Here is a 25,578-nt window from a genome sequence, read left to right on the forward strand (position 1 = left end):
CGTGCGGCTCGAGAAGGAGAGCTCCAGCGAGCGGGCGAGCGCAGGCCCCGAGAGCCCAGCGCAGCCCCCAGCAGCCCGAGTCCGTGCTACAGTCCTCGCGGGACCCGAGCCGGCCGCCGTTCGCGGGGATCCCGGGCGTCCTGCTGCGGCCGCTTCGGGAAGAGGGCGCCCTCGCCGCCTGCCCAGCCCGGAGAGCGCTCGGGTCCGCTGGGGACCGCGCTCGCCGCTCCCCGGCCGGCCCGGGCGGCAGGGCACTCGGTGCGCGCCCGGCGAGCGCCCCAGGAGGTGAGCAGTGGCCGCCGGCGGCGTTCGGGTGCTCAGCGGGGACCTGCTAGGGCGGGGGCGTTTGAGTCCGAGGGGGACGGCGCGACCCCGTAGGGCACCGACTCCCGGGTGAGCACATCGAGGCCTCCTCCACACCTCCCCTCTGCGGTTCTCCGAGGAATCCCTGGGAGGATAGCAGCCCCGCAGGGGCCTGGGGGCGCTGGCTTTCCCGGCCTGTGTGCTGGAGGTGGGTTGTTCCGATTGTGCGGGACGCTGCCAGCCTCCCCGGCCCCGTTCCCCGGATTAGACCCTCTCCCTCCCGGTCGGAGCGCGAATGAGGTCATGCCCGAGCCATCCCGGGGGTGGGAGACTTGGATAGTGAGGCAGGGCACAGGGCGTGTGTGGCGGGGCTGGAGAGAGTGGCCAAAGGCAGACGACTACCGCGGCTCGTACCAAATTGGGGAGTGGGGGCGGACGCCTAGCCTGGAGACCGACTCCCAGAAGCGGCACGGGAGAGGAGAGAACCAGGACTTTGTTTACAGACCTGAGCTCCAGGCTGAGGGGGGGGGGAGGGCGGGGGAGGAGGAGAGTCCTGTCCCGGGACCGGAGGCACATCTGGAGCCGCCTCGGACATCTGGCTGAGCTCGCGCACGGGCACCACAACTCCCACCTTCTGGTGCTGAGGTGCCTCCATGACCACAGGATCCTTAGGCTCTCAGGGTCTGGCTCCAGAGGGGTGGCGGGAGGTGCCCGGAGTACTCCCACCCCACCCTTCCCACTTCCAAAATAACCAGTCTCGCGGGTAACTCGGCGCATCGTCCGCAGCCGAGCAGACAGATTTCGCAAGACTCGCGCGGCTGGGGTCAAACCCGGGTTGCGGGCCCGGCCTAGCTCCGCGTCGCAGGTAACCTTGAAGCGGTCGCTTGGCGTCACCGGCTCGCAAGGTCGGCTCTGCCAGCTGCGCAGCCCGAGGCTTCAGGCCCGGCCCGCGCCGACCTGACGCGCGGCGTAGACACCCGGCCCGGAGCGCCCAGCCCGCTCCCGGTCCAGTGCGGGCTCATCCCGGGAAGGGAAGCTCGGCGTGGCCCAGCTGGCTTGGCTCAGAGGGGCGGCCGCCCTGGCAGCGGCGTTTGCAAGGACTTCCAGAGCTCAGGCCCTATAACCACCTGTTGGAGCCTGACTGTGGCTACTGAGCTCACGGTGCACAGCCCGGGAGACCACCTCTCTCGCCCTCTGCTAGCGGGGTAGCTTGGCCCTTAACGCCAGCGCGGGGAGGAAGGGACAGCCTGTCTGTCTCTCCCAAGACACTGCGCTTTGACGCGGGCCCACTAAGCTCCAGGTCCCAAGGGAGGCTCCGCTCTGGGCCTGAAGCAAGGGGTCGAGCAGTTCCGGGCTGACCGCGACAAGTGGATGTCTTACAGAACAACCAGCACTGAGAGGGTACTTACTCTATGCCTCGTCCCATCCCTAGACGGGGACACCGGGGCCCAGGAAGAAAAGGGGACTTGCCGAAAGTCCCACTGCGCGGGAGGCAGCAGCGGATCCCACCTCGAGCCCCTACGTAGCGCCCCCTGGCGGGCAGCGGGCTCCGCGAGGCGAGTGTGCCCTGACCCTCGGGGTGCAGGCTGAGGGTGACCTAGCGGCAGGCGCCTCTGTCCCGGACGTTCTTACACGGGACAGTTATAATCCGTCAGGACTCAGAGGCCAGGCCAGGCGCTGCCTCTCCCACCAACGTATTGGGGCAGTGGAGGGAGAAGGCCGGGACCACCGGGGACTCTCAGAAAGAGCCTGGAGTAACTGTAGGCCTGGGTCCCCGTTTGCTGTGACCGGGGCGGCCCCTCCTCTTTGGGAGAGTTGAGCTGGACATGGATCTCCCGCTGTGAGTCTGCACTCTCCTCTGTTCGCGTGCAGCCCCTTCCTCCTCCCCACTCTGGAATGCTGGGTGCCTGGTGGGGGCGGGGGGAGAGTCCACACTTCGGGACGGGGTGGGGGGAAAAAAAGAGACAGTGACTGGAGTTTTCATCTCTCCCCCCATATCCAGCCTATATACTTCGCATTCTCAAGAGTGTGGTAAACTTTCATGGTCAGTAAGACAAAGGGTTTGGATGCAGGCTGGGTGGGAGGAGGGGGCTCAGTTACACTGAGAACCCCGCTGAGACCGCTAGCCTTGGACTCGGCACGTTTGTAGTGAGCGCCTCGGAGTTAGGCGCCTAGCGGGACACTGCGAAGCAGGAAAAAGACACGTAATTCAGGGTTTTCTCCCTGCTTTCTTCTGCGTTATGCCGCAAGGCTCCAGGAAACAGTGCGGTTTCAAATCTTGCGGGTGCTTAAGGCACACACGGAGACGCACACACTATACAGGTATTCGTAACAGTGTAAACTCAGGCAGAGGGGAACTTAAAGACCCCCAAGCTCCTGCGAGGCTTGAAAGACTTCAGGAGACGCACGATCAGTTCAGGGAAACTGAGCCTGGGGATGGTGGAGGGCTCGCCCAAGCTCACACAGCCAGATGAGAACGTCCCCTTCCTTCTCAAGCGCCCCCTGTAAGGCGGGTGCCTTCTTTTTCCAACTCCCCAAGCCCTTTAGAAAGGAATCTCTTTGTCTTTGTTCCTCTCCAGGGGAGAGGGGCTGGGGCTGCTTTTGTCTCCGAAAGAATGCCAGGTGTTGGTAAATTTGGGAGAAGCTGGGAAGGGAGTTAATGAGGTGAGGACGAAGAGAGGGAAGACCAAAAAAAAAAAAAAAGATGGAGAAGAAAAAGAAAAAAGCCCCGAGGAGCAGCCCTGAGACCTGCGGGCGGGGTAACAGTTGCTCCGCGGCGCTAGGTCGCCCCCTGGTGGCCAGAGGCGGCATCGCGCCGGCCCAGTGCGCTCTACTGCTTAGCGTTGGCCAGGCTGTCCCGCGTTGGCTTGGGCCTGGGCACCGCCTGGCACTCCAAAAGGGGGCCGCTAGACGGGGACTTGGAGACTCGGGAACCACTGTACAAAGACCTCTGCCATTTCATTTCTCATCCCCCCCTTCACTGATACCCACAGGAACCTCCTCCCCCCCCCCCCCATTTCCTAGTCTTCTGACCATTCGCGAGCTCACAGGACATCTGGGTAGACGTGGGAATAGCACACGGGGCACCGACCTGCGGCTGACTGGGTGAACAATGCCGTTTCCACATCACCGGGCCGCAGATTCCTCATCTGTGAGATGGGGGCAGTGAGGGCACCTGTCTCGCAGGGCTGCTGGGAGGAGCAAATGCGATCATGTTAGGTGAACTTTATAAAGGCGAATTGTGTCTGAATCACCGTTGTGTCCCTAGTTTACAGGGGAGAAAACTCAGCGGGAAAGGAGAATTGCCAAGCCCCTACTAACTAGTAATTAATATTTGGAGATAACGCAGATCCTGGGCCTGGCAGATCTGCCCTCTTGCGCGCACTCGGCCTCTGCCGTGACTCCCTTCCTCCTCTCCTTTCGGTCCCTCCTGGTCAGTGTGTCCCGGGGCTCCCTCTGCCTCGGTGTCTTTCAGCCTCGGTCTCTGACCGGCTTCCTCCCTCTCGCCGTCTCTGGTCCGGTCGCCAGCTTCCCTGCCAGTCCGCAGCCCGGGTCCCAGCCCGGGAGCCGCGCTAGATGGACACGCCCTCGGCCGCGCTCGGGCGACACCTAATTTGAGCCAGACGCCGGCCGCGTCCCTGGCTGTGCGGGGCGGGAGGCGACGCCCGCCGCACGCTCGGCCTCCCGGGTCCGACCCCTCCTTTGTAATTTGAATAAAACGCCCCCCCCCCACCCGCAGCCCCCGCCCTGCGCTCCGCCTTAACCCGCCGCCTCCGCTCTCCCCGACTGCAGGCGGCGTGCTCGCTGGAAGATCGGCGGTGGCGGTGCCCGCGGCGGGACTTCGGTGCAGCTCCTCGAGGGTGCGACCCCCGAGCGCGCGTGCCGCGCGACCATGAGGGCGCGGCCGCGAGTCTGCGAGGCGCTGCTCTTCGCCCTGGCGCTCCAGACCGGCGTGTGCTACGGCATCAAATGGCTGTAAGTAGGGACCCCGCGTCTATGCAGCCGGGCTCTGGGACCGGCGGCTGGGGGTGGCGGCTAACGTTCAGCGCCCCCCCCCCCCGGGGATCGGGTGAGCGTGCCCAAGACCCGGGAGCCGAAGTTGGTTTGGGGGTCGTGGGCAAGTCACTCTTCTTAAGCCTCCTTTTTCTACTCTGTAAAATACTGTCCTTACCTCCCGGAGGGTTGTGAGGCAGGAGCGAGACAGGGCGTGGAGAACGACAGAATTGCCTTGTCCTGTGCAGCTGAGGGTTGCGCAAGGCCTCCACAGGGGCAGATGGAAAAAGCGTGGTCAAGGGCCCCAGTCAAGAGGGTCTGTGGCCCGCACGGGGGGCCTGTTCAATATCGTGTTTCCTTGTCAGTCTCCTGACCCTCGCTGAAGATTCTCAAACAGTACTGACCCCTCCACCTGGGTGACCTTGGGGGAAGTGTCACTCAACTTCTGGGAGCCTCAGTGTCCTCTGTCGAAGGAGGGGGAGAGCCTCTACCTCACTCAGATCAGATGAGAAGCGGCTCATGAAAGAACTTTGTAAACTGTCAGATGCTCTGCACATGTGAAGGGTATTCCTTTAGATAGAAATTATTAATGGCTGGGTGGGTGGGAGAGGGAGGCTCTCTTCCATCCAGTAGAAGGGAGTGCCTGCTCTGTGCAGGGCTGTGGGCGGTGCAGGGTGGGGGGGGGGGCGTGGAGAGGAGTAAAACCCAGCCCATTCCTGGAGGAGCTGCCCTCCGGGCTGGAAGAGATAAGCCCAGGCCGTAAATAACACCAAGTGCCCTAGGAGTGACCAAGGTGGTGTTGTGGGGGCCCAGAGGAGGGGAGACCACCTGGTGGGGGGCACATACTTGGGACCCTGGGATGATTTTTCGGCAGTGGTGAGCCTGGGTCTGGCTTGAGGAGTTTCTGGGAGTTTGGTGGGTGAGGGCGATGGGGAGGAGGGCACTTTGGGTGGAGGGACTCCCTGAGTGGTGCGGACATCCAGGACAGGGCAGGTCTGGAGACGGGGGTGGGGAGCGAGCCATGCAGATAAGAGAGGCAGGGACAGATTATGGGGGCTGGGGAGGGGCTATGAGGAAGTTTCGTGGATTAGCTGCAAGACAGGGCGATAGTGGCTGGGCCGCCAGCAAACAGTCCTGAGGTCACTGGCGCTGCCCCCCCTGGGGCTGAGTTATCGATTAATTGGTGATCCAGGAGGGTAACCCCATCTTCTGGCATCTCTTGTTGGCAAGGAGAAGCGTAGGCTTAGCAGCTCTTCGCTGCTGCTTCTGATTAGTTGTGTGAGGCGTCAGCCACCTTCTACTGCCAGTACCTGGCACGGCGCCGGTTGGTGGGACCCTCTGATCAGAGAGTCCCAACCCTCCTCACCTGCCACACCATTTTACAGGTAGGGCAGCTGAGGTCCGGGGCATGGAAGGATTTGCCAAAGAGCACTAGGAGCGGCAGAAGCCAAGAACCAGGCTTGCCTCTAGAGCGTTGCGGGGGACACGGCTGGCATTCCCGCGCCACAGCGGGAATGCTGAGGCCCTGACAATGTGTGACTTGCACAAGCCCCCACGCTGGCAGGTGGCCACGTGGGGCCTGGAACAGATGGCTGGCTAAGCCCAACATCCATGCTGTTCCCACTGCACAGCCCCGGCTGTCACGAAAATGGATACAACTGGGTGTCTGCCTTACAGGAGCTCCTAGCCTCTTGGGGGAAATGGACATGTACAAATACAAAGTGGACTTTGGGCTGTGTCCTGGGAAAGGGAGTGTGGGGGCCCAGGGGAGGAGAGGTTAGGCCCATCTAAGGAAGGTGGCTTTGGGCTGGGCTTCAAAGGATAGGTAGGATTTTGATGGCCAAGGACGGAGTGCAGAGCAAGCATCTAGGCAGGAGGAAAGATCAGGGACAAAAGCAGAGAGGCAGGACGGTGCATGTGGGGAAACAGAGAAACCAAGAATTATTGGAGCCTGCTAGTAAATCCCGTCTCTGTTCCAGGAGCTTTAGTCACTTAATTTTGATAATACTCCCACGAAATAGGTGATATTCTTATTGCTACCATTTTACAAATGAGGAATCTAAGGTACAGAGAGGTTCAGTAACTGGCCCAAGATCACGCAGCTAGTTAATGGTGGCTGTGGGACCAGAACCCTGGGCAGATGAGCTCCATTCGGCCAAACCCCTTGTTAGTGGTTAAACTCTTGCTGGAGCTGAAGATATAGGGGGAGGCAGGAGTGGAGGTTAAGCAGTGTGTGTGTGTGTGTGTGTGTGTGTGTGCGTGTGTGTGTGTGGCCAAGCACTGTTCTAAGTGCTTTATGGCTATTGTTCATTTGAAACAATGAACCATAGGACGTGGGTTCTGCTATCACCCCCATTACACAGAAAAAGAAATGGAGGCACGGGGTCTCTAACTCACAGGGTGTCACAGCAGCAGAGGCAGGATGTGGAGTGAGACTGTCTGGCTCTGTGGCTTCTTGGTCTCAGGGAACCCCAGGACAGTTGGGAATAGGGAGGTGTACTGTGGGGTGACTCACGCAGGAGACTCAGCTGTCCTGGGGTTGTCCCCGGGGTCCTGCTACCCTGGGCTTTGGAAAGGGGACCGAAGATGAAAGGGGTCTCTGACATAAGAACTGAAACCAGATGTGGCTCGGTGGCCCAGAATGTCCACCTGTTGGGGACCTGGGACTCGGCCTGAGCCTTACCAGTTTGCTAGCCTCGAGCCACGCCTCAGGAATATCAATCGCTTCGGCCTCTCTGAGTCTCAGTTTCCTCATCTCAGCAATGGGAATGAGAGGTGTCCTGGGATCTGGGAGGCCTGGGTTCTAGCTTGGCTCTGCCTGATTGGCTGGGGACATGTCTGGGCAAGCCCTGCCCGTCTCTGGGCCTCCGTGTCCCCACTTGCACAATGAGATGAGGATACGGGGGCCCAGCAAGGGCCAGTGACTTACCCGAGGTTGGGTGCAGCAACTGAGCTGGAGCTGAAACCCAGGTCTCTGCCCCCCCCACCCCCACTCCCAGGAGGACCCTCGACTCCCAGATGAGAGAGACCTCAGCCACTGCAGTGGCACCTTGGCACAGGCCTTGCTTGTGAACTCTGTTCCCTCCTGTCCTCTCTTCCACCCTCTCCCCCCATAGCCTCATCCCCAGATATACCAAAATGTTTTCAATTAGGGGTCTGCTGCAGCGAGGCAAGCCGGAGGAGATGTCCAGACGGGCAACTCCCCCGCCTCCCACCATAATCCTTGATTACCTCCCCGAGGGGGACTTAGTTAGAAACGGTCATTACCACTAATTACCAGATGACCGCATTGCCCTCCTCAGGAGTGGAATCCGCTGCCTCCTGCCTCCTGGTCTCCCGGCCTGCACGCTGCGGCTGGCCGCTGTGTGCACATCACTCTCTCCAGCCGCCCCTGGCCCACCAAGGATCTGCAGACCTCTTCCTATCTGTCCTCTGCCCTCCTTGGCAGTCTGGGCCTCATCTGGGAGCGTCCTCACTGGGCTGTCCCTTGTAGTACCTCCTCTCACCGCCGGCTGGGGAGGCGGAGGCTTATTGACTCCAGAACTGGACAGACTGACACCCTGAGTGGCCCAGGTCCTCGGGCAGCAGGGGCACAGAGCTCCCCTCCCTCAGCCACAGCATAGGGTTGCATAGGGAGCCAGAGCTGAGCTCCCCAGGGAAAGGCTGGGCCTACATTGTCCACTTCTTGGCTGGAGCAGGAACCCAGGGAAAAGACCCAGAACGCAGCCACACTGCTTGAGTGCCCACTGCGTACTTCGTACCGTGCGGGGCATTTTCTTGCATACATCATATAATCCTTCCTGTTGTGAAACCGCAGACTGGCTCAGAGGGGAAGGAAGAAATCTGGGCAAGGATGACGGGCAGAGTAGGCTCAGGACAGGCTGAGTGTTGACAGCCCCCAGCCCGGCAGAGAGGGGACCCGGGAAGGAGAGGCCAGGTCTGCGGGAAGATGATGTCGGGAGGAGACCGAGCATCCGGGTACCAGAGCTGTCCCTGTGTCCTCCTTTGTACAAAGTGTGTGTGTGTGGGGGGGGGGGGGGGGGTAATCTCCCAGGCTGCTCCCTCGGGGTGCTGTGAGAAGTGGGTGGGGCGAGAGATTCTGCCGAGTGGGGAGTGCTGTGCCTACAAGGGGTAGTGTGTGCATGGTGTTTGCTAAGCACAGGTGGAGGGGCAGGACCAACCAAGAAACAGGCTGTGTGGATGACGTCCGCCTCTGTGTGGCCACACCTCACCCAGTATGGGCTATGAGGATTCTGCCCGGAGGTTCCCTGAGGTGACCTGGCATGGACAGGCCTCAGTGGCTCAGAGGGCCAGGGAGGACCAGATGGCTCGCTTTAGCTCAAGCAAACAGGCCTAAGATCTGCACCCAGACACGCCAGACATTTCCCTGCTCACAGTTGGGAGGACGGGGACGGACCAGGGCTAACAGTGAGGCAAGACTGCCTGAGATACCCACAATCGATCTCAGGGCTGGCTTGTGCCACCCGGACTGCAGACATCACATCAGGGCATGCCCACTTGTCCTGGGTCGGCTTCCCAGGCCTCTGGGAAGACTTCTGTACTTTGGAGTTGTAGGAGGGGTGGGACATGGCGAAGCGAGAGGCAGGGGGGAACAGACTAACTTATTAGGACTTAATGTAGCACCTATTTTCTCTCTTGGGCCCTCCGAGACCTCTAGGAGTTCCCATTTTGTAGGTGATGGCTCAGAGAGGTACAGCAATTTGCCCGAGATTATACAGCAGATAGAGGGCAGTGCTGGAGCTAGAACCCCTCTGACCCCTTTGGTCCAAGATTCACCTGGCAATAAGCAGAGGCCATCCCGCTTATGGATGTTCAAGATGTTTTACATATGTTATGATACGGAAGTCTCGCCATCACCTTTTAACGTAGAAATTGTCATTTTGGGGGCTCAGTCGGTTAGGCAACCGACTCTTGATTTTGGCTCAAGCCATGATCTCACAGTTTGTGGGATCGAGCCCTGCCTTGAGCTCTGCACTGACAACACGGAGCCTGCTTGGGATTCTCTCTCCCTTTCTCTCTGCCCCTCCCCTGCTGGCTCACTCCCTCTTTCTCTCTCTCTCTCTCAAAATAAATAAACATTTTTTTTTTAAATTATCATTTTGTTATAACAGATGAGGACCATGAGGCCCAGAGAGGTTGGGTAACTTACCCATGTCACACAGCTGTGCCCTAAGCCTGGGCTCTTCCCTAGGCCAGCCCATGAGCTGGAACCTTTGGGTCATTGCCTTATTACTGTTGAAAGGCCTGTGTAGCCATTAGACTAGGGGCTCCTTGAGCAAGGGATCTGTGTCATGTTCATTATCAAATGAGTCCAGAAAGAGCTGGTGCTTAGTAAATATTTCTTCCACAAGTAGATCAAGTTCATTTATTCATTTAGGTACAAGAGCAAGGGGAAAGGCATTCCTGGCATCAGGAAAAGCCTGGGCAAACACATGGTAGCAGGGCCGTCCCTGTTAGAGAAGCCAGGAGTCTGGTATGGCCAGATATTAGGGCACGCCGGGGACGAGCACAAGAGGCTGGTGAGGGCTTAGGGGACCAGGTTTGAGGCAGCCCTTGGCTGTGACTAAGTGGGTACAGGAATCACCAAGGCCGTGATTGTAGTAACTTTCCTTACTGGGCACTGACCAGCCGTGTCAGCCCTGGGCAGAACACATGAGGCTCACGGAGTTACTCCCCCAGGTAATGCTGAGAGGTTGCTGGGCTAGGAGAGGCCAAGAGACTTGTTCAAGGTCACAAAGGGAATGACACATCCAGGAGTCTACCCTGGCATGTGCTGTTCTTTAGCAAGGTGCTACCTCCCCTTAGGATGTCGGGGCAGGGGTTCCGGATCTCGGCCTCACCAGGTCTCAGCCCTGACCCTGGGTGAAGACCGTGGGGCTCGCAGCAAGCAGGGCCCACAGCACTGTGGCTGCAGATTGGCCCATCCTTGTCCCCGGCTCCTCCAGGGTCTCTGCTGGGTTGCTGAGGGCCAGCTGGCTCTGGGGCAGGGGATAAGTCTAAGTCTATGCAGAACCCTTTAAGGCTGTTGGGGTCCCTCTACCCTGCGCTCAGAGGAGGTGCTGCCTGATGCAGCCTGCTCCTCGGAGAAGGCCTGGCACAAATGTGGATCCAGGACCCTGGTCCTAGAGCCTTGCAGTCCCAGTGCCTAGAACCAGGATCTGGGAAGCTCTTCAGTCCTATAACATCACCAGGTTCAAAGGGACCCTCAGGCCAGCATTTCCCAAAGCATGGATGAGGTCAGTGCCTCTCAAACAAAGGGCTTTGTGCTCAGCAAGGACTCCAGAGTTAAACAAAACCAAGCCTATAGTGTTGCTTGGGACTTCTCAGGGCCGTTAAAATGCAAATGTGCGTTACTCTCCAAAGGGAAACACAGTAGATCATGTTCCCCAAATGTGCTTCACCATGGATCCCTTCTTTCAGTGTCTCACTGGAACACGTTCTGGGAAATACACTTTATAGGTACGGACACTGAAGCCCAGAAAGGGACAGTGATTTATCGAAGGGCACACAGCAAGTGAATGACTTAGTCCCGTTTATTGCAAACTTGAGTGGCTGTTTTATCCTTTAATAAATCCCAAGCATGTGTGTGGAATTTTACAGCCTAATAAGTAGTTTAATAATTAAATGAAGCAACGTATGGGAAGCTCCTAACTCGTATGTGCATCTAGTAAGCGCTCAATTAATAGTGTGTATTATAATGATAGTGATTGTAATAATCTAGCATTTAGCACAGTGTCTGGCCCATTTGGTGTTCAGGGTCGAACGAATGTTAAATAAAGAGTAATAATTCACAGCCGTGTGAGAGCTAAATAAAGCCGTGGGTGTGCACACTTTGTGGGCTGTGAAACTGTTTATTGTTAATATAATTACAGTAAAGTGTAGGTAGGATGGAGGTCATGATCCTGCATTATGAATGAGGCCCTGGCCCAGAGAGGGACAGCAATGTGCCCAAGGTCACAGGGAACGGAAGGGGGAGCCATTGCTCTGCTGGGGCCAGGTGTTTGCCTCTTAGTTTCCAAACTCCTTCCAGCAAAGGCCCCTGAACCCATTCATTGCGCAAGGGCTGGGAGCAGTAGGGCAGGTGTAGGCAACGTGGCCCCTCACGCTCTGTCTTTCCTTCTCTTGGTTGTTGCCCTTCGGTGGTGTGCAGGGCGCTGTCCAAGACCCCGGCGGCCCTCGCGCTGAACCAGACGCAGCACTGCAAGCAGCTGGAGGGGTTGGTATCTGCGCAGGTGCAGCTGTGCCGCAGTAACCTGGAGCTCATGCACACCATCGTGCACGCCGCCCGCGAGGTCATGAAGGCCTGCCGCAGGGCCTTCGCGGACATGCGCTGGAACTGCTCCTCCATCGAGCTCGCCCCCAACTATCTGCTTGACCTGGAGAGAGGTAGGGGGCCGGCGGGGGCTGCTAGGGCCCACGGAATGCGTGCAGGTGGGGAAGGATGAATTCAGGCATCAATATATGTGTGTTTAGATAGGTGGGTGAATTCATGGACGGATGGGTGGATGGTGATGGCTGTGTGATGGGTGGATGAGTGAAGAGGTGGGTGATGGATGGATGCACAGAAGAAAACAGACGTGGATGGGCGGGTGGATGAATTAATCATAGATACCGGTATCCAGGCATGAACTGATGAATGAATAAACATATAGTGAGCGAATATACGAGTTGCAGGGGAGCCTGAAATGGTGGCACAGATGCCTGTGTAACTAATGCATAAAGGGAAGGATGAACGAGGCCCAGGAGGCTCTTGGGAGGGGCGTATGTGACAAGTCAGGAAAGCCACCACCGGGCAGACAGGTGTGCCACAAGGTAATTCTAGACCGAGGTAATTCTACACTGAGGATGCTGTGAGATGCACAGAGTGATATAGGAACTCCACTTTCTGCAGCAGGTGGCTTGCGGGGTGGGCTTGGGGGTCCTATGTACAGTCAAGAGCCTTTTGATGGCCAAAAGTGCCCCAGTGGATCTAATCTCTCCTCCCGCGTGGCAACAGCTGAGGATTGTATAGCACTTGACAAAGCTTCCTTCCTTCCCGAATTATGGGAACTCTAGAGCGATCCTGTGAGGGAGGTATTAGCATTTCCATTCTACAGTTAAGGAAACTGAGGCTTGAGAAGGGGAGGTGACTTGCGTGGACCTGAAGCTGGGACCCCCTACAGCAGAGGCACATTGGGCTCCGTATTAGTTTTCCCAGGATGCTGTGACAAGGCCCCACAAACGGGGCTTCAGACAACGAAACTGTATTGTCCCAGAGTTCTGGAGGCTGGAAGCCTGAAACCAAGATACCAGCAGGGCTGTGCTCCCTCTGACAGCCCTGGGGAGCATTCTTTTTTTTGCCTCTTCTTAGCTTTCGGTGACTGTCCCCAGCCTCAGTGTTCCTTGGCCTGGAGATATATCACTTTAATCCCTGTCTCTGTGTCTCTGTATCCAGAACTCCCCCCTTCCTATAAGGACGCCAGTCATTGGATTAGGGCCCACCCTGACCCAGTATGACCTCATCTGAGTTCCATTACACCTGCAAAGGCCGTGTTTCTAAATCAGGTCATGTTCACAGGTACCAGGGGCCAGGACTTGACTATATCTTTTAGAGGGACACATTTCAACCTACAGCAGGCTCTTTGCACACTTGTCTGCCCCTCGAGTTGTGAGTTCTTTGAGGAGTAGCCCCTAACACTGAGTGCAGGGATGTAGGGGGAGATCCGGAATGGTGAGTGTGTGGGAGCAAGGGTGCCTGTGGGTGTGTGGGCTTTGCCGGCCTCTGGGAATGAGGGTGAATTTGTGATGAGTGCACAAATCAGCTGGTGTATGTGTGGGAGAATGGACTGGTGACAGATTAATGTCCCTGGTGCTGTCCTCCATCTGATGGCAGCCTCTGTGCCCGGCTGGCCCCACAGAGGCAGGCAGGGGCCCAGGAGGAGGCCCTCAGGCCTGGGTGGGGTCCTGTGCCCTGTCCCCTGGCCCCCCCCCCGCCCCGCCCCGAGCTGACCCAGCACCTCCCCACAGGGACCCGGGAGTCAGCCTTCGTGTATGCGCTGTCGGCGGCCGCCATCAGCCACGCCATCGCCCGGGCCTGCACCTCCGGCGACCTGCCCGGCTGCTCCTGCGGCCCTGTCCCAGGTGAGCCACCCGGGCCCGGGAACCGCTGGGGAGGATGTGCGGACAACCTCAGCTACGGGCTCCTCATGGGGGCCAAGTTTTCCGATGCTCCTATGAAGGTGAAAAAAACAGGATCCCAAGCCAATAAACTGATGCGTCTACACAACAGTGAAGTGGGGAGACAGGTAACCACCCACCCCACCCACCCCAGATGGTTGTGCCTATGCCAGGTGGCCAGGAAAGGGCCACCCAGTGTGCCCTGATGGAGGGGGGGGGGATGGGCCCGATCCACCCACGTTGAGTGCTCCCGGCCTCCCCCGGCTCTCTCTCCCCTCTCTAGCCGCTTGGGGCTTGCCTGGCTCCTCCTCCTCTAGGGGGTCCACCGGGGTTTGAGTTGAGAATATTAGTGGAGCAGAAGGGACACTGAGCTAGGAGTCAGGAGCTCTGAGTTCCCATCTTGGCTCTGGCACTAGACTAGCTGTGTGACGTTGGGCAAGTCACTTCCTCTCCGGGCTCAGTTGTTTCTATCTATAAAATGGGCTGGGTCGGTGCTCTTCAGTCCCCATCAGCTGTGTTCCTCAGGCTCCTCCTGTGGGGTCCTGAGCCGAGGCTGGGTATGGGAGGAGGCATGGGGAGGGCCATGGGGCAAGAACCTTAGCCTAAGGGGTAGTCTCCTTGGCTCTAACAGGGACTCCCGCCCAGGTCCAAAACTCAGTTTCCCCTCAACGTTTGTTACGATCAGTGTTTCATTAATCCCTCACCTCATTCCACAGAAGGTTGGGGTGAATGCGTAAGTGAATGAATGGACCTTTTTATTTTTTGAAAATGAAAAAAACGTCTTTATACTAACCTGAGTGCCAGGCACTGAGGTGGTGCTTGGGGCGTTTTCTCTCCCGTAGTCTCCCCTGTGGGGAGGTGCGGCTACCCCCTTACACATGGGGAGCTGGGTGCCTGAAGGGTGGAGAGTCGGGTGCAGATGGCATCTCATGGCCTCCTCCCTGCAGCCCCATCAGGCCCATTGCACAGAGGCAGCCAGTGAGGCAGAGAGAGCTTAGGTGGCTTGGCTAAGGACGCAGGGTGTGATGGAGCCCAGGTCTATGGACTCCAAGTCCAGAGGTTTCCACGTCCTCACCTTCCTCTCTCATTGGTCTCCCTTACAGAAGGCTTCTGGGATGTCCAGGCCATGTTTGGACAGTTGGGGAAACTGAGGCCAAGAGACACTATGGGTCCATAGCAGAGCCTGGCCAGGGACCCAGGGCTCCTGTCTCCCAACCCTGCGGGCCTGCCCCCATCCTTGGGAACTCAGCCTCAGTCCTACTCCCTGCCTGGCCTGAGCTTCGTATATCCAGGAGCACAGCCATCTGCTCCCCCGGTGCAGTCAGGACAGGATACTCAGCTGCCGGGGCACATCGGGCCTGTCTCTGGGGCCCTGTTGCCAAGGAGCTGGTTTCCCTGGGACCATCTGCAAAAGGACCCAGTCCCCTCTCCCGGCCACAGGGCTTGGATGTCTGGCACACAGCGGGCACCAGGAAACTCTGGGCCCCTTCCCACCCATCAAAGCTGAGGCACTAAACATACCTTACTTCTCCTTTATGACTCAAAAGCACCTCGATGCCCTTGGGAGGTTGAGCATGCCCTGCATTTGGGTTCATCTCATTCCTGTGCTCTTCACAGGCTTTGCTGGGCCAAGTCCAGATTTTAGACCCAGTGGACTCCCTCATTCTTCACTACCTGGCACTGATGAAGGAGATGGAGCCCTGGGACCTTGGCCAGCTCCCACACTAACTCACTGAATGATTTGGGGCAAGTCTCTGCCGGCTCTGTGCCTCAGTTTCCCCATCATTTGAAGGCAGGGGTAGGCCCAGGGGACCCATAAGCCTTGCAGCTCTGCTTAGGGCAGGCAGGAGGGCAGGCCTGGGCACGGGGATCCAAGTCCTGTGTGCAAAGGAGCAGGGAATAGAACGCAAAACTGAACTGCCTGCAGAAGACATCTATCTAACTCATGCCCTTCAGGTACACATGAGGAAGCTGATGGGACAAGAGGATGATGGGACAGAGTCACTTCTGAAGCCAGGGCTAGAGTTCCCTGAGCCCCAGAGCCCAGACCTCCCCCCTCCACCACAGGCATTAGACTGATTTTTCAAACCAGTGTTGATTTGACTTTTGTTAGTTCACAAAACCCTTTCATATGCGTCCTCTCTTTGCATCCTTGCGACCTCCCTGGAAGGTAGCGATTATGCGCGTGCTCTGCACATATAAGATGAGGGGCTGAACAGTGGAGGGCTTGCTGAGGGTCACCAGGCAGCAGAGGGGAAAGGCCAGCCAGGCCAGGGAATGTGCCTCCCCACCCCATGCACTTACTTCCTGCCTCTTCTTACTGTCCCCCTCCCTTCCTTCCCTTGCCCTTCCTTCCTTCCCTTCTCTCCCTTTTTTTCCCCCAGCAAGCATTTAGGGAATCCCAGTTTTGTGCAAGAGAAAAGCAGGGAACAATTAACAGGCATGGCTTTTGCAACTGTCCTCAGACCTGAGTTCAAATCCCAGCTCTCAGATTTTCTAGCTGTGCAACCTTGAGCTTGGGGCTTGGCCTCTCTGAGCCTTTGTTTCCTCTGTTTAAAGTGGGGGAAAATAATAATACCTCCTGTGAAGGACTGTTGTGGTGATTAAGCCATGTTATATGTTAGAGCTCTTGGCATCTGCTGTCCCTGCAGATGCCACTCCCTTCCTGTCCCTCCCCGCTGCCCCCCACGTTGGAGGAGGAGCTGAGAATCTAGGACATCTCCCAGCTTTAGAGCCAAAAGCTCCCTCACTTGAGGCCTAGAGCGGACGATGACTCCCTGAGAGCACCCAGCATGCGGAGGGGTGGGGGCAGGGTCCCCGGACAGGCCAGGCAGCGGGCTCTGGCCGCCCAGCCCGACGCCCTCCCCTGTCTGCAGGCTCTGCGCGCCTCTCTGGAAATGAAGTGTAAGTGCCACGGGGTATCTGGCTCCTGCTCCATCCGCACCTGCTGGAAGGGGCTGCAGGAGCTTCGGGATGTGGCCTCTGACCTCAAGACCCGCTACCTGTCGGCCACCAAGGTGGTGCACCGACCCATGGGCACCCGCAAGCACCTGGTGCCCAAGGACCTGGATATCAGGCCTGTGAAGGACTCGGAGCTTGTCTATCTGCAGAGCTCGCCCGACTTCTGCATGAAGAACGAGAAGGTGGGCTCCCATGGGACGCAAGACAGGTAAGGGCCTGCTGTCACCCTGGCAGGAAAGGGTCAGCTAGGCTGCACATGTCCCACCCCAAGGCACACAGTCTGGGCTCAGCTGGCATTTGGGGGAGTGGAGTCCCTGCCCAGCTGAGGGAGGTGGCCCCAGGAATGCTGAGCAGGGGTCCAAGGGGCCCGCAGCAGAGCTCCTGGGAGTGGCTGTTGTGTACCTTGCCCGGGCAGGGGCCCCTGGGGAGTGGAGGCTGGTGGGAGCTTCCTCCTTCCGCCTGGTGGGGGAGATGGGGAGAGACGATGACCATGACCGCACTGGGAGGCTGGCTGAGAAAGAAGCTGTCCCACGTAAGACAGGTCCTCAGTGTTTGTCAACTGAATAAATGAAGGGTAAATGTCATGTAACCTGGTCATTGGACAAATAAGGAACTGAGGCACAAGGGGGCAGCAGCCAGCCCACAGCCACACAGGCAGTCTGCACAGAGCCGGGACAGGGCCGGGGCAACTACTTTTCAGAAGGGCAGAAGGAGCGCAAAGCGTGCCTGCGTTCCGTGGAGACAATGCTCCCGCGTTCCCCTGCCATGCACGCACCCACCTCCCAGGCCCCAGCTCTCCCCCCCACCACCGATTCCCAGTTTAACAGCTAGAGCTGGGGTCCCTACATCTGGTCCCATCACTGCTGCTGAAGCCGGCTTAGGCCAGGAGAAAGAAAGGGGCCCAGGGGTGATTGCAGACCTACTGTGTGCCAGGCGGGGCTGCTGAGGATTCAGGGCAGCAGCATTTCCCAGAGACCTTCTGGGGGCAGTTAGTCCTGAAACGGTGTAATAGAAACAGTTCTGCAATCAAATATGATTGGGAAATTCTCTTTGGCGACTTGCAAGGCACGAGAACATTTTAAAGGCTCGGAGGAATCCCACAGTAAAGAATCTGCCTAAGCCAACGTTTCCCAGAGGTGTTTGCTGTGGAACTTTTTTATTAAGGAGCCCCTAATAGCATTCCACAAAACTAGTGTTCTGCGGGGTTAAAAGAATATTGAACCAGAGTGAGGGTGTCTGAGAACGTGTCTGGCACATAGTTGGTGCCCGGCCAGCAACTGCTTCCTCCGCAGCCCACGTTCCTGTCTCCAGGAGAGGGGGGCTGGTTTGGAGGGCTCCATCATCACAGGCTAGGGCAGCAGGCTCTGTGAGGAGGCCTCGGCTTCCATCTGGAGGCCAGATTGAGGGGGTCGGGTGGAGTGAAGATGGAACCGGGTCAGGCCAGGGAGACAGGAAGGAGCGAGAGTCTGGTCTGAGGCAGCCGGGGTGGGTGGGGTGAGGATGGGGTTGGGGGGCGGGGGTGGGATGGGGCAAAGGATTCTAGAGCCCAGAGAGGCTGGGGAAAGGCCAGAGCAAATAGAGGGTCTCCCTGGATCTGTGTGTGTGTGTGTGTGTGTGTGTGTGTGTGTGTAGGACAGTTCCCACCCAGTTGCCGCGGCTCCCTACCTGCAGGACCTTGAGCAGATCTCTTCACTCATGTGAGGCTCAGTCTCATCCTCTGTACAATGCACAGGGTTCCACAGCCCTCAGAGGGTGGCCGACAATCTCCTGTCACACTTACTGGCAGCTCCTCCTCTTCTAGACAGCGTCAGTCCCAGAAGGGCTCACGAATGGCGATCTCCCATCCCCACCCCCCAGGCTGTCAGGGCTCCGCTTTCCCAGGGCCCCCACTGTGCCCCTCGGGCTTGCCCTACAGCGACTGATGAGGAGGCCCCATCCCGCAGCACCAGCTGCCTCCCTGGCTTTCTCAGAATGCCTCCCCGCGCTTGCCACCAGGCTTCCTGCCACTCTCAGCTTTCCGCCGTTCCTCTGAGGATGGGCTGTTGTGGACATCTGTATCAGTCAGCTTTTTCTGCAGTAACAAACAGCTCCAATATCTCAGTAGCTTACAACCACAGACGCTTTTCCCATCTATTTATTACATGAGGCTCTGGCAGGCACACAGAAGGGTGAGAGACAAATGGTCAGATTGTAACAGAGAAAAGCCCAAGGGTGAGAGAAGTCCAGAGGTGCCCTGACCCAGCCTGGACATCAAGGAAGGCTTCCTGGAGGAGGGGGAACGTGAGTTTTACTAGGTTAGGGGATTCAGGAGTGCAAGGGGTGGAGGTAAATGAGCTTTGTTACTGTAAAAAGAGGTGCCTGGGTGGCACCTCTCTAGAGGCTGGCCCCCCTAGCTGGGGACAATGCTCTGCAGCCCTCCTCAAGGCCAGCTTGGTGAACTGAGACCTCATTGGCAGTCAGTATTCCAAACCCTGGCCCTCTTGTCATGTCTTTCCCAGCAGCCCCTGCACTAATAAAACCTGCCCTGGGTCCCTGGATCTTTCTCCAAGCCCCACTCACCCCCACCCCCTCTCTCAGGCATCACTGCATACCTCAACTGATTCTAGGGTTAGAGGCCAGGTTTGAAACATTGCATGTCAGGGATCTGAAGTAAAAATGAAACTCTTCCTTCTTCCTACTACCCTTTGTCCAGAGGCCTCCAGGATAAGGCTGAGGGCCATTAATGGTGTTGATAACTAAACAAAGTCACCTTTGTTAAGTGGCTTGCCCTAAGTCACCCAGCCAGTAAGTGGCAGAGATGGGGTTTGAACCGTGGTCTGTCTGGCTCTGGGGCATTGTGTTCTTCCTGCTGTTTCTTCCTTCCCGGAACTGCTTGTAGCCCCCATATGCGGGTCACTGTCACCTCCTGACTCTCCCTTCAGGCGTTCCCTCCTTCCCACCTCATGGCCCCTTCCCAGCACAGGTCTTGGCCTCTCTTTCTCAGCTGCTGCCTAGCCTCCTCCCTGGCCTTCCTACCTCCAGCCCTACCCCTTCCATCTGTTCTCACATCTTAGGTTAGATCAGGTCCTTCGCCTTTGCCCAGGCTGTTTGTTTTCTTTGCCCCCAACTCCCTTTCCCTCCTCCCCATCTTAGATTTCTGCTGGTCTTCTGTGAAACGGCCTAGATGACCCCTCCTCCTCCAGGAAGCCTTCCCAAACTCTTACAGACCCCATGCTCACACTGTGTGACTCTGGGCACGCTCCCTCTCCATTCCATGGCTCAGTTTCCCCATCAGTAAATAAGAGGGTTGAATTTGGTCAGCTCCAGAACTTGCCCATGCCGGACATTCTAGGATTCCCGGGTCTGCATGGCTGTGGGGACCCAGCTGCGTGCCCTGCGTGCCCCCCATCGCTGCTAGCCTGAGCCCACCTAGAGGATCTGCCAAACTGCCGTTGGATATTGGGGTCCCATAGGGGCCTTCACTGCCTTCTCCCACAGAAATGGGATTCAGAAAGAAATGCAGCCCCTGGAATCCTATGGATTCTCTGCCGCTAGGGTAGGCAGAGCATGTGAGAGATTTGGTTTCAGGACCCCACAGATTCCTGTGAGAACTTGAACGGGCTCTGCTCTTTGCTAAGCCCATTACCATCTGTAAAATGGGTATAATAATTCCACTGACCAGGGACCCCGCATGCCTCCTAGAAGATAAAATACGGTGGCGGGGCGGGGGTGCGGGGGGTTGCTGACTGGCACGCAGGGCCACTGGTTGACAGACCCTGTCTCTAGGTGAACAGTGTGCCACATATTCACTTTGCCTCGCATCCAGTGCCATTTAGTCTTTTCCAGAACTTACTTTGGGATTCTAAATGTAAAAATGTTCTTGACATTTGGGACAATATAATTAAAGATCAAATATGAAGACAGGATTATCAGAGCGGTTTGAGGCTCCTTCAAGTATTTAGAAGAAATAGAAAAAAAAAAAAAAAGACACCCCTAAGAAAACAAACACGCCCATCATTTCTCATCTTGATAAATGCCTACTAGAAATACAAGGAGAAGTGAGAAGTACTCTTAGGGAAGGGGATTACCTAAAATTCCCCAAAGATCAAGACACCTTCCAAGAGGGACGCAGCCGCGGGGTAGGGGGAGCCTGCGGGTGCCCGGTTGGGAGCATGCGCTCACCCTCTGTCCCCTTCCTCCCCACCGCAGGCAGTGCAACAAGACGTCCCACGGCAGTGACAGCTGTGACCTCATGTGCTGCGGACGCGGCTACAACCCCTACACGGACCGCGTGGTCGAGCGGTGCCACTGCAAATACCATTGGTGCTGCTACGTCACCTGCCGTAGGTGTGAGCGCACCGTGGAGCGCTATGTCTGCAAGTGAGGCCCTGCCCACCCCGTGGGGACTTGTGGAGGCCCAGCCAGGGGCCCGGAGACACCCCGTGGAGTTTTTCTTGGGAATTCCAGATGCCAGGCATGGGAGGCGGCTTGTGCTTTGCCTCCCCTTGGAAACCGCCAGAAACAGAAGGCCCGGCCGCTCTGGAAGGAGGGCCAGGACATCAAAGGAAACCGACAAGATTAAAAATAACCTGGCAGCCAGAGCCTGGGAGTGCCCACTTGCTGCCTTCCAGACTCGTCTAAGAAGCCAGGGGTATGAGTTGGGCAGGACTGGCATGGACTTGACCTTTCGCAGCCGGAGACACCAGCCTCCCGGGAAGGGAGGTCTGCCTGCCCTCCTCAGAATGCCTGCAGGCCCAGCCCTTGCAACGACCCCCGGCCCACCCCAGGGTCTGAGCCTGCTGGGCATACCACATGGAACCACTAGCTTGGGTTGTAAATGTTTTTTGTTTTGTTTTGTTTTGTTTTCTTCCTCTGGGATGTGGGAGCTACAGAAATATTTATAAAACATAGCTTTTTCTTTGGGGTGGCTCGCCTCAATTCCTCTTTATATATTTTATATATATATATAAATAAATATATATAATGATCTATATTTTAAATAAGCTTTTTAAACAGCTATATGGAATAAATGGTGAGAGAACCCCAGCCTGCCCCTACGGTTTGTAACCTCCACAAGGGAACTCAGAAGGTCCTGGGGCTGGCGGGGTGAACTCTCGGATTTCCAGGCAAGGCGGCTTCCCGATTGATGTCCCGAGTCCCCGGCTCTGGCCCCGATCGCCCCGTAAGATCTCTTGGTCAAGGGCGAGGACAGACGTCTTGAAACATAAACCCAGCTGGCAGATTCTTTGTTCCTCTGGGACACACATGCAGGCGCGCATAGCCTGGCTGTGTCGTCAGACCTGCTAAGCTCGCTTCAAGAGAAAACCTACCCCCCGGGGAGCTGGGGACGCAGACCTCAGGGAGGTGGTGACAGAGCCAGGCCCTGGTGGGTGTTCTGTGTGACTGCGGGGGAGGCTTTTCACCTCCCTGGGCCTCGGTTTCCCCATTTGTAAACCGGGAGTGGTGGACCTTAAGGTTGGTGGTTGGGAAAGTACGCCCCCCGGCCCCTCCCCACTCCCCAGCCTCCGCCTGGGCCAGGCTGGCTGCAGTGGATATGGTGAGAAGCAGCTGGATTCCTGTTCTGTGTCAAAGATGGAGCCATCGGGATTTTTTTCTCTCTGTGGCTGTGGGGTGTGGGACCAGGAGGATCGAGAAGGATTCGAGCCTTTGGCCGGGGTACCTGGAAGCCCTGAGGTGGGATGAAGAGAGAGGGCTGGGGCTCAGACTGGGCCACGGGGAGACTGTGAGGTCCATTCAGTCCCAGGTAGAACCGGTGGGGAGAGGCAGCATCACTAAGGGGCACGATAAAAAAGCAAAGCGGACCAAGACCTGGGCCTGGGGCACCCCTGCTTTGGAGGTCAGGGAGAGGTAGGGGGGAAGAGGCAAAGGGGTTGGGGAGTAGCAGCCAGGGAGATGGGGGGGGGGTTCTTCGCTTGGCCAGCTCTGCCCCCTCTGAGCTTCGGCTTCCTTTCCTGGCACGTGGGTGGTGCCGGTGAGCAAGTGGAGGCTATCCTTGGTGCCTGGCCCCCAGAAGGCCCCCCACACAGAAGCAATTAGTAATCACATGTGCTCTGGCCCTGGGGTAACCACTCAAGTCCAAAGATGGAAGAGAATGTTATAACCTGAACTTCTGTGTATGTGAGAGGAGGCATGAATGCCAGGAAGGAAGGCTCTCCGATACCCACAGCTAGCTAAGGCCCTACCTGGAGGGGCTGGGGCACAGCAGGTCCTGGGAGCCCCAGAAGGATTTGGGGAAGCGAAGCAGGGGTGGGGGTGGGATGCCATGCCAGAGGCTGGACCGATCACGGGGTGGGGAAAAGAGACGGCTGTGTGGCCACCCTCCAAGTCCCCGCCTGCGAGCTTGTGGCGGGGCGGCCAGAGTCACAGATTCACCGTCTGGAAGGAACCTCAAGATACTGGTCTCTCACTCTGTTTCACAGACGAGGAAATTCCGAGATGGGAAGGGCCTTTCCTGTGGTCACAGAGCTGATAAGGCTGGTGGTAGAGTTGCAGGGCATCCCGGGGGGCGAGGCTCTTGCTCACATCTCTGCAGAAAACAGCCTCCATCGAATGTGCCCCTGGAGTGTGCTCTCTTCCAGGCCCAGGGCTGCCCCTGCTCCGCAGCCTTCATTGGCTCCTCCTTATGGCCCCGGAAAACCCATCCCCAGTTCCCGGGCCTGGCATACAAGGCCCCTCCCCCAGGTCACAGGTCATGCTCCCAACCACCTTTCCTGCGACTGCCCAGGCATCCCCTGTGCTCCAGCCACAAGCAGACCACTCATCCATGCACAGATGCAGAAACCTGACTGCTGGGCCTGCGTCTGGGTATCTGCTGTTCTTTACAGGCCTGGAATGTAACTTTCCCTGTTGGAATCCTGCTCAGCTGTCCTGGCCATCTCTACCAAGCCATCCATAGTGCCCTGGGTGGAAGCGATCTCTCCCTCCTCAGGCTCCCTGCAACCCTCTGAACCTTTGAAGCAGCCATCACGCTCATGCTCACTGTGCCCAGCCACTGGCCAGTCTTCCTCCAGGGCCCAGCTGACTGGTCTTTCCTCCAGGAAGCCTTCCTTCCCTGACCACCCTCAGCCTGGGGCTCCTCCGGGTTCCCACGGCCATTGTGCTCCTCTGCAACATTGCATTGAGCCGAGTTGTTGTACAGGTCGGTGTGGTGTCGGTGCCTGACTTCCCCACCCATCTGGGGCCTCCTCATGACCTGGGACCAGCTCAGTGCACCTGTGAGGCCCTGGAATCTGGGGGTGGCACACCTGGGGCTGAGTTCATGCCTCAGAAATGTTGGATTTGGGGGTGTTCTTTGGACCTTAACCAGGACAAGCGAACGAAGAAACCAGACCAAGGACCCAGAGTGGGTCTCAGAAAGGGTGATCATAATAACCTAAATGCTACTGCTTACTGTGCCCTTACTGTGTGCTATTCCAAGCACACTGTCCCAAGTCATGTTCACGGCAAGCCCCAGACGGGCATGGTCGTCTCCATCTGGCAGGCAAGGAAGCTGAAGCTCTGAAAGGGAGGCAGCTTGCCCCAGATCTCCTCCTAAGTCCACGGCGACGTGGGGCTGCGGGCTCAGATGTGTCTGACCCCAGACCCTGGCCCCTTCTCACGAGTCCTCACTCTAGCCAGGCACAGCAGAGAAGGCAGAAAACTATTCCCAGCTCAGGACAGGAGATGCAGCTGGGCCCCTGACTCAGTGGGCCTTCTGCACCTGCCACTGGCCAGTGCCCAGGCCTGTGGTGAAGCCCTGTACCTCTCCGGCCGGTCACGGGCTGGGCAACCAGGAGTGGGTGGAAAGCTGGTCCCTGGGCTGCTCCCCCGCACCCCGGCCAGGTCCGGGTTCTAAGCATGCAGTGAGGATGAGCCCCCACTCTGGTGAGATGGGGGCGGGGGAGGGGGGTCCACCGTGAGTCCCAGAACCTCAGAGCTCTCTTTGCGTTCAGAGATTTAGAACCATAAAATCTTGGTACCTTGGACAAGATGGCAAACCACTCCATTGGAAGCACTGTAGAGGCCCCTGGACCGGTAGCCAACCCTGAAAATTGAAAAGGCCCGGGTGCTGACCCGTGGGTGCCCGAGTGCTTGTCACCAGCAGGATTGCTGTCCCTCCACCTCTCTCCTTCCTAAGAGGAGAGCGGTCCCAGACTAGGCTCCGGGAGGCTCTGAAAGCCCCGGAGAGATGGCAGCTTCCCAGGCACGACAGGAATAGGACCAGCTGCTCCAAGGAGGCTTCTGGACCGAGTGTGGGAGGCTGGCTAGAGACATGGGAGAGACAGGGCCTGAGGAGGGAGACAAGAAGGCGGCAGAGAGGAAACAGGAACTCCTGAAAAGAGGGAGAGATTAGGTTGGTGGGAAAGGAGAGAATGGACAGATAAGGGCCCCTGGGGAGGCCAGGTCAGGCCAGAGAAACAGCCAAGGGGGGCCCTGGGCCCAGCCCTGAGCAGGCTGATGGTCTGTTGTTCCTCAGGTCAGGGATACCAGCTGCCAGGTTATGCAGACCAGGCCTCCAGCAGGATGCAGGCCCCAGCCTGGGACCCCTGACCAAGGGAGGCTGGATGGGGTGGAGGGAGTTTGGGGCTGGGAGGCCAGAACTCCAGAATGTTTTCCACTCTCTTGCAGTGTGACTCCAGGCAGCCACTGACCCTCTCTGGTCTCTGCAATGGTTGTCACTATTCTGTTCTCACGATTCTGAGGGGTAGAGCCCGGTATCTCTGATGAGGAAACTGAGGCCCAGAGAGAGAAACAGCTGGCCCAGGGTTTAGAGCTATAAGGGGCAGAGTGGGCATTCAAGCCCCAGACTCCCTGGCTCCAAGTCTGTGATGGGCATCTGAGGGTTGGAGGTGGCCTCCAGCTGAATGGGTAGTTGGCCATGAACCGGAGGGGCTGGAGAGGACGTCACACAGGAGGGAGAGGGAACAATTCAAGACTGAGCAGTCCCTGACATCTGTCACAGGAACTGGGGATTGCAGTCCAAGTGCAGGTGCCCAGGTGCCCCCATCCATGGCCATCAAGCTGGAGCTCGGCCAACGTTTTGCCACACTGTCCTCCCCAGCTGAGGAGCTCACCATCATCACGTGGGTGCCCGGACTCCCAAGCTGCACCTGTGGGGGGTGGGGTGAGGGGATAAAGCACATGTGTCTCCCTTGAGTGCACCCA

General features: G+C 57.7%; 1 protein-coding gene across 1 annotated transcript; it reads left to right on the forward strand.

The window, feature by feature from the left end:
• The first annotated feature begins 8 nt into the window (after positions 1–8).
• WNT11 (Wnt family member 11) lies at positions 9–21,406 on the forward strand. The gene is made up of 6 exons (XM_023239422.2): positions 9–285; positions 4,096–4,278; positions 11,468–11,703; positions 13,324–13,601; positions 16,350–16,642; positions 20,623–21,406. The coding sequence occupies exons 2-6, from the start codon at positions 4,196–4,198 to the stop codon at positions 20,795–20,797; spliced, it is 1,065 nt and encodes a 354-aa protein (XP_023095190.1). The 5' UTR covers positions 9–285; positions 4,096–4,195; the 3' UTR covers positions 20,798–21,406.
• Positions 21,407–25,578: the final 4,172 nt, after the last annotated feature.

This window comes from Felis catus, chromosome D1 (genome assembly GCF_018350175.1).
Source record: "Felis catus isolate Fca126 chromosome D1, F.catus_Fca126_mat1.0, whole genome shotgun sequence".
In the NCBI taxonomy this organism is placed as follows: Eukaryota; Metazoa; Chordata; class Mammalia; order Carnivora; family Felidae; genus Felis; species Felis catus.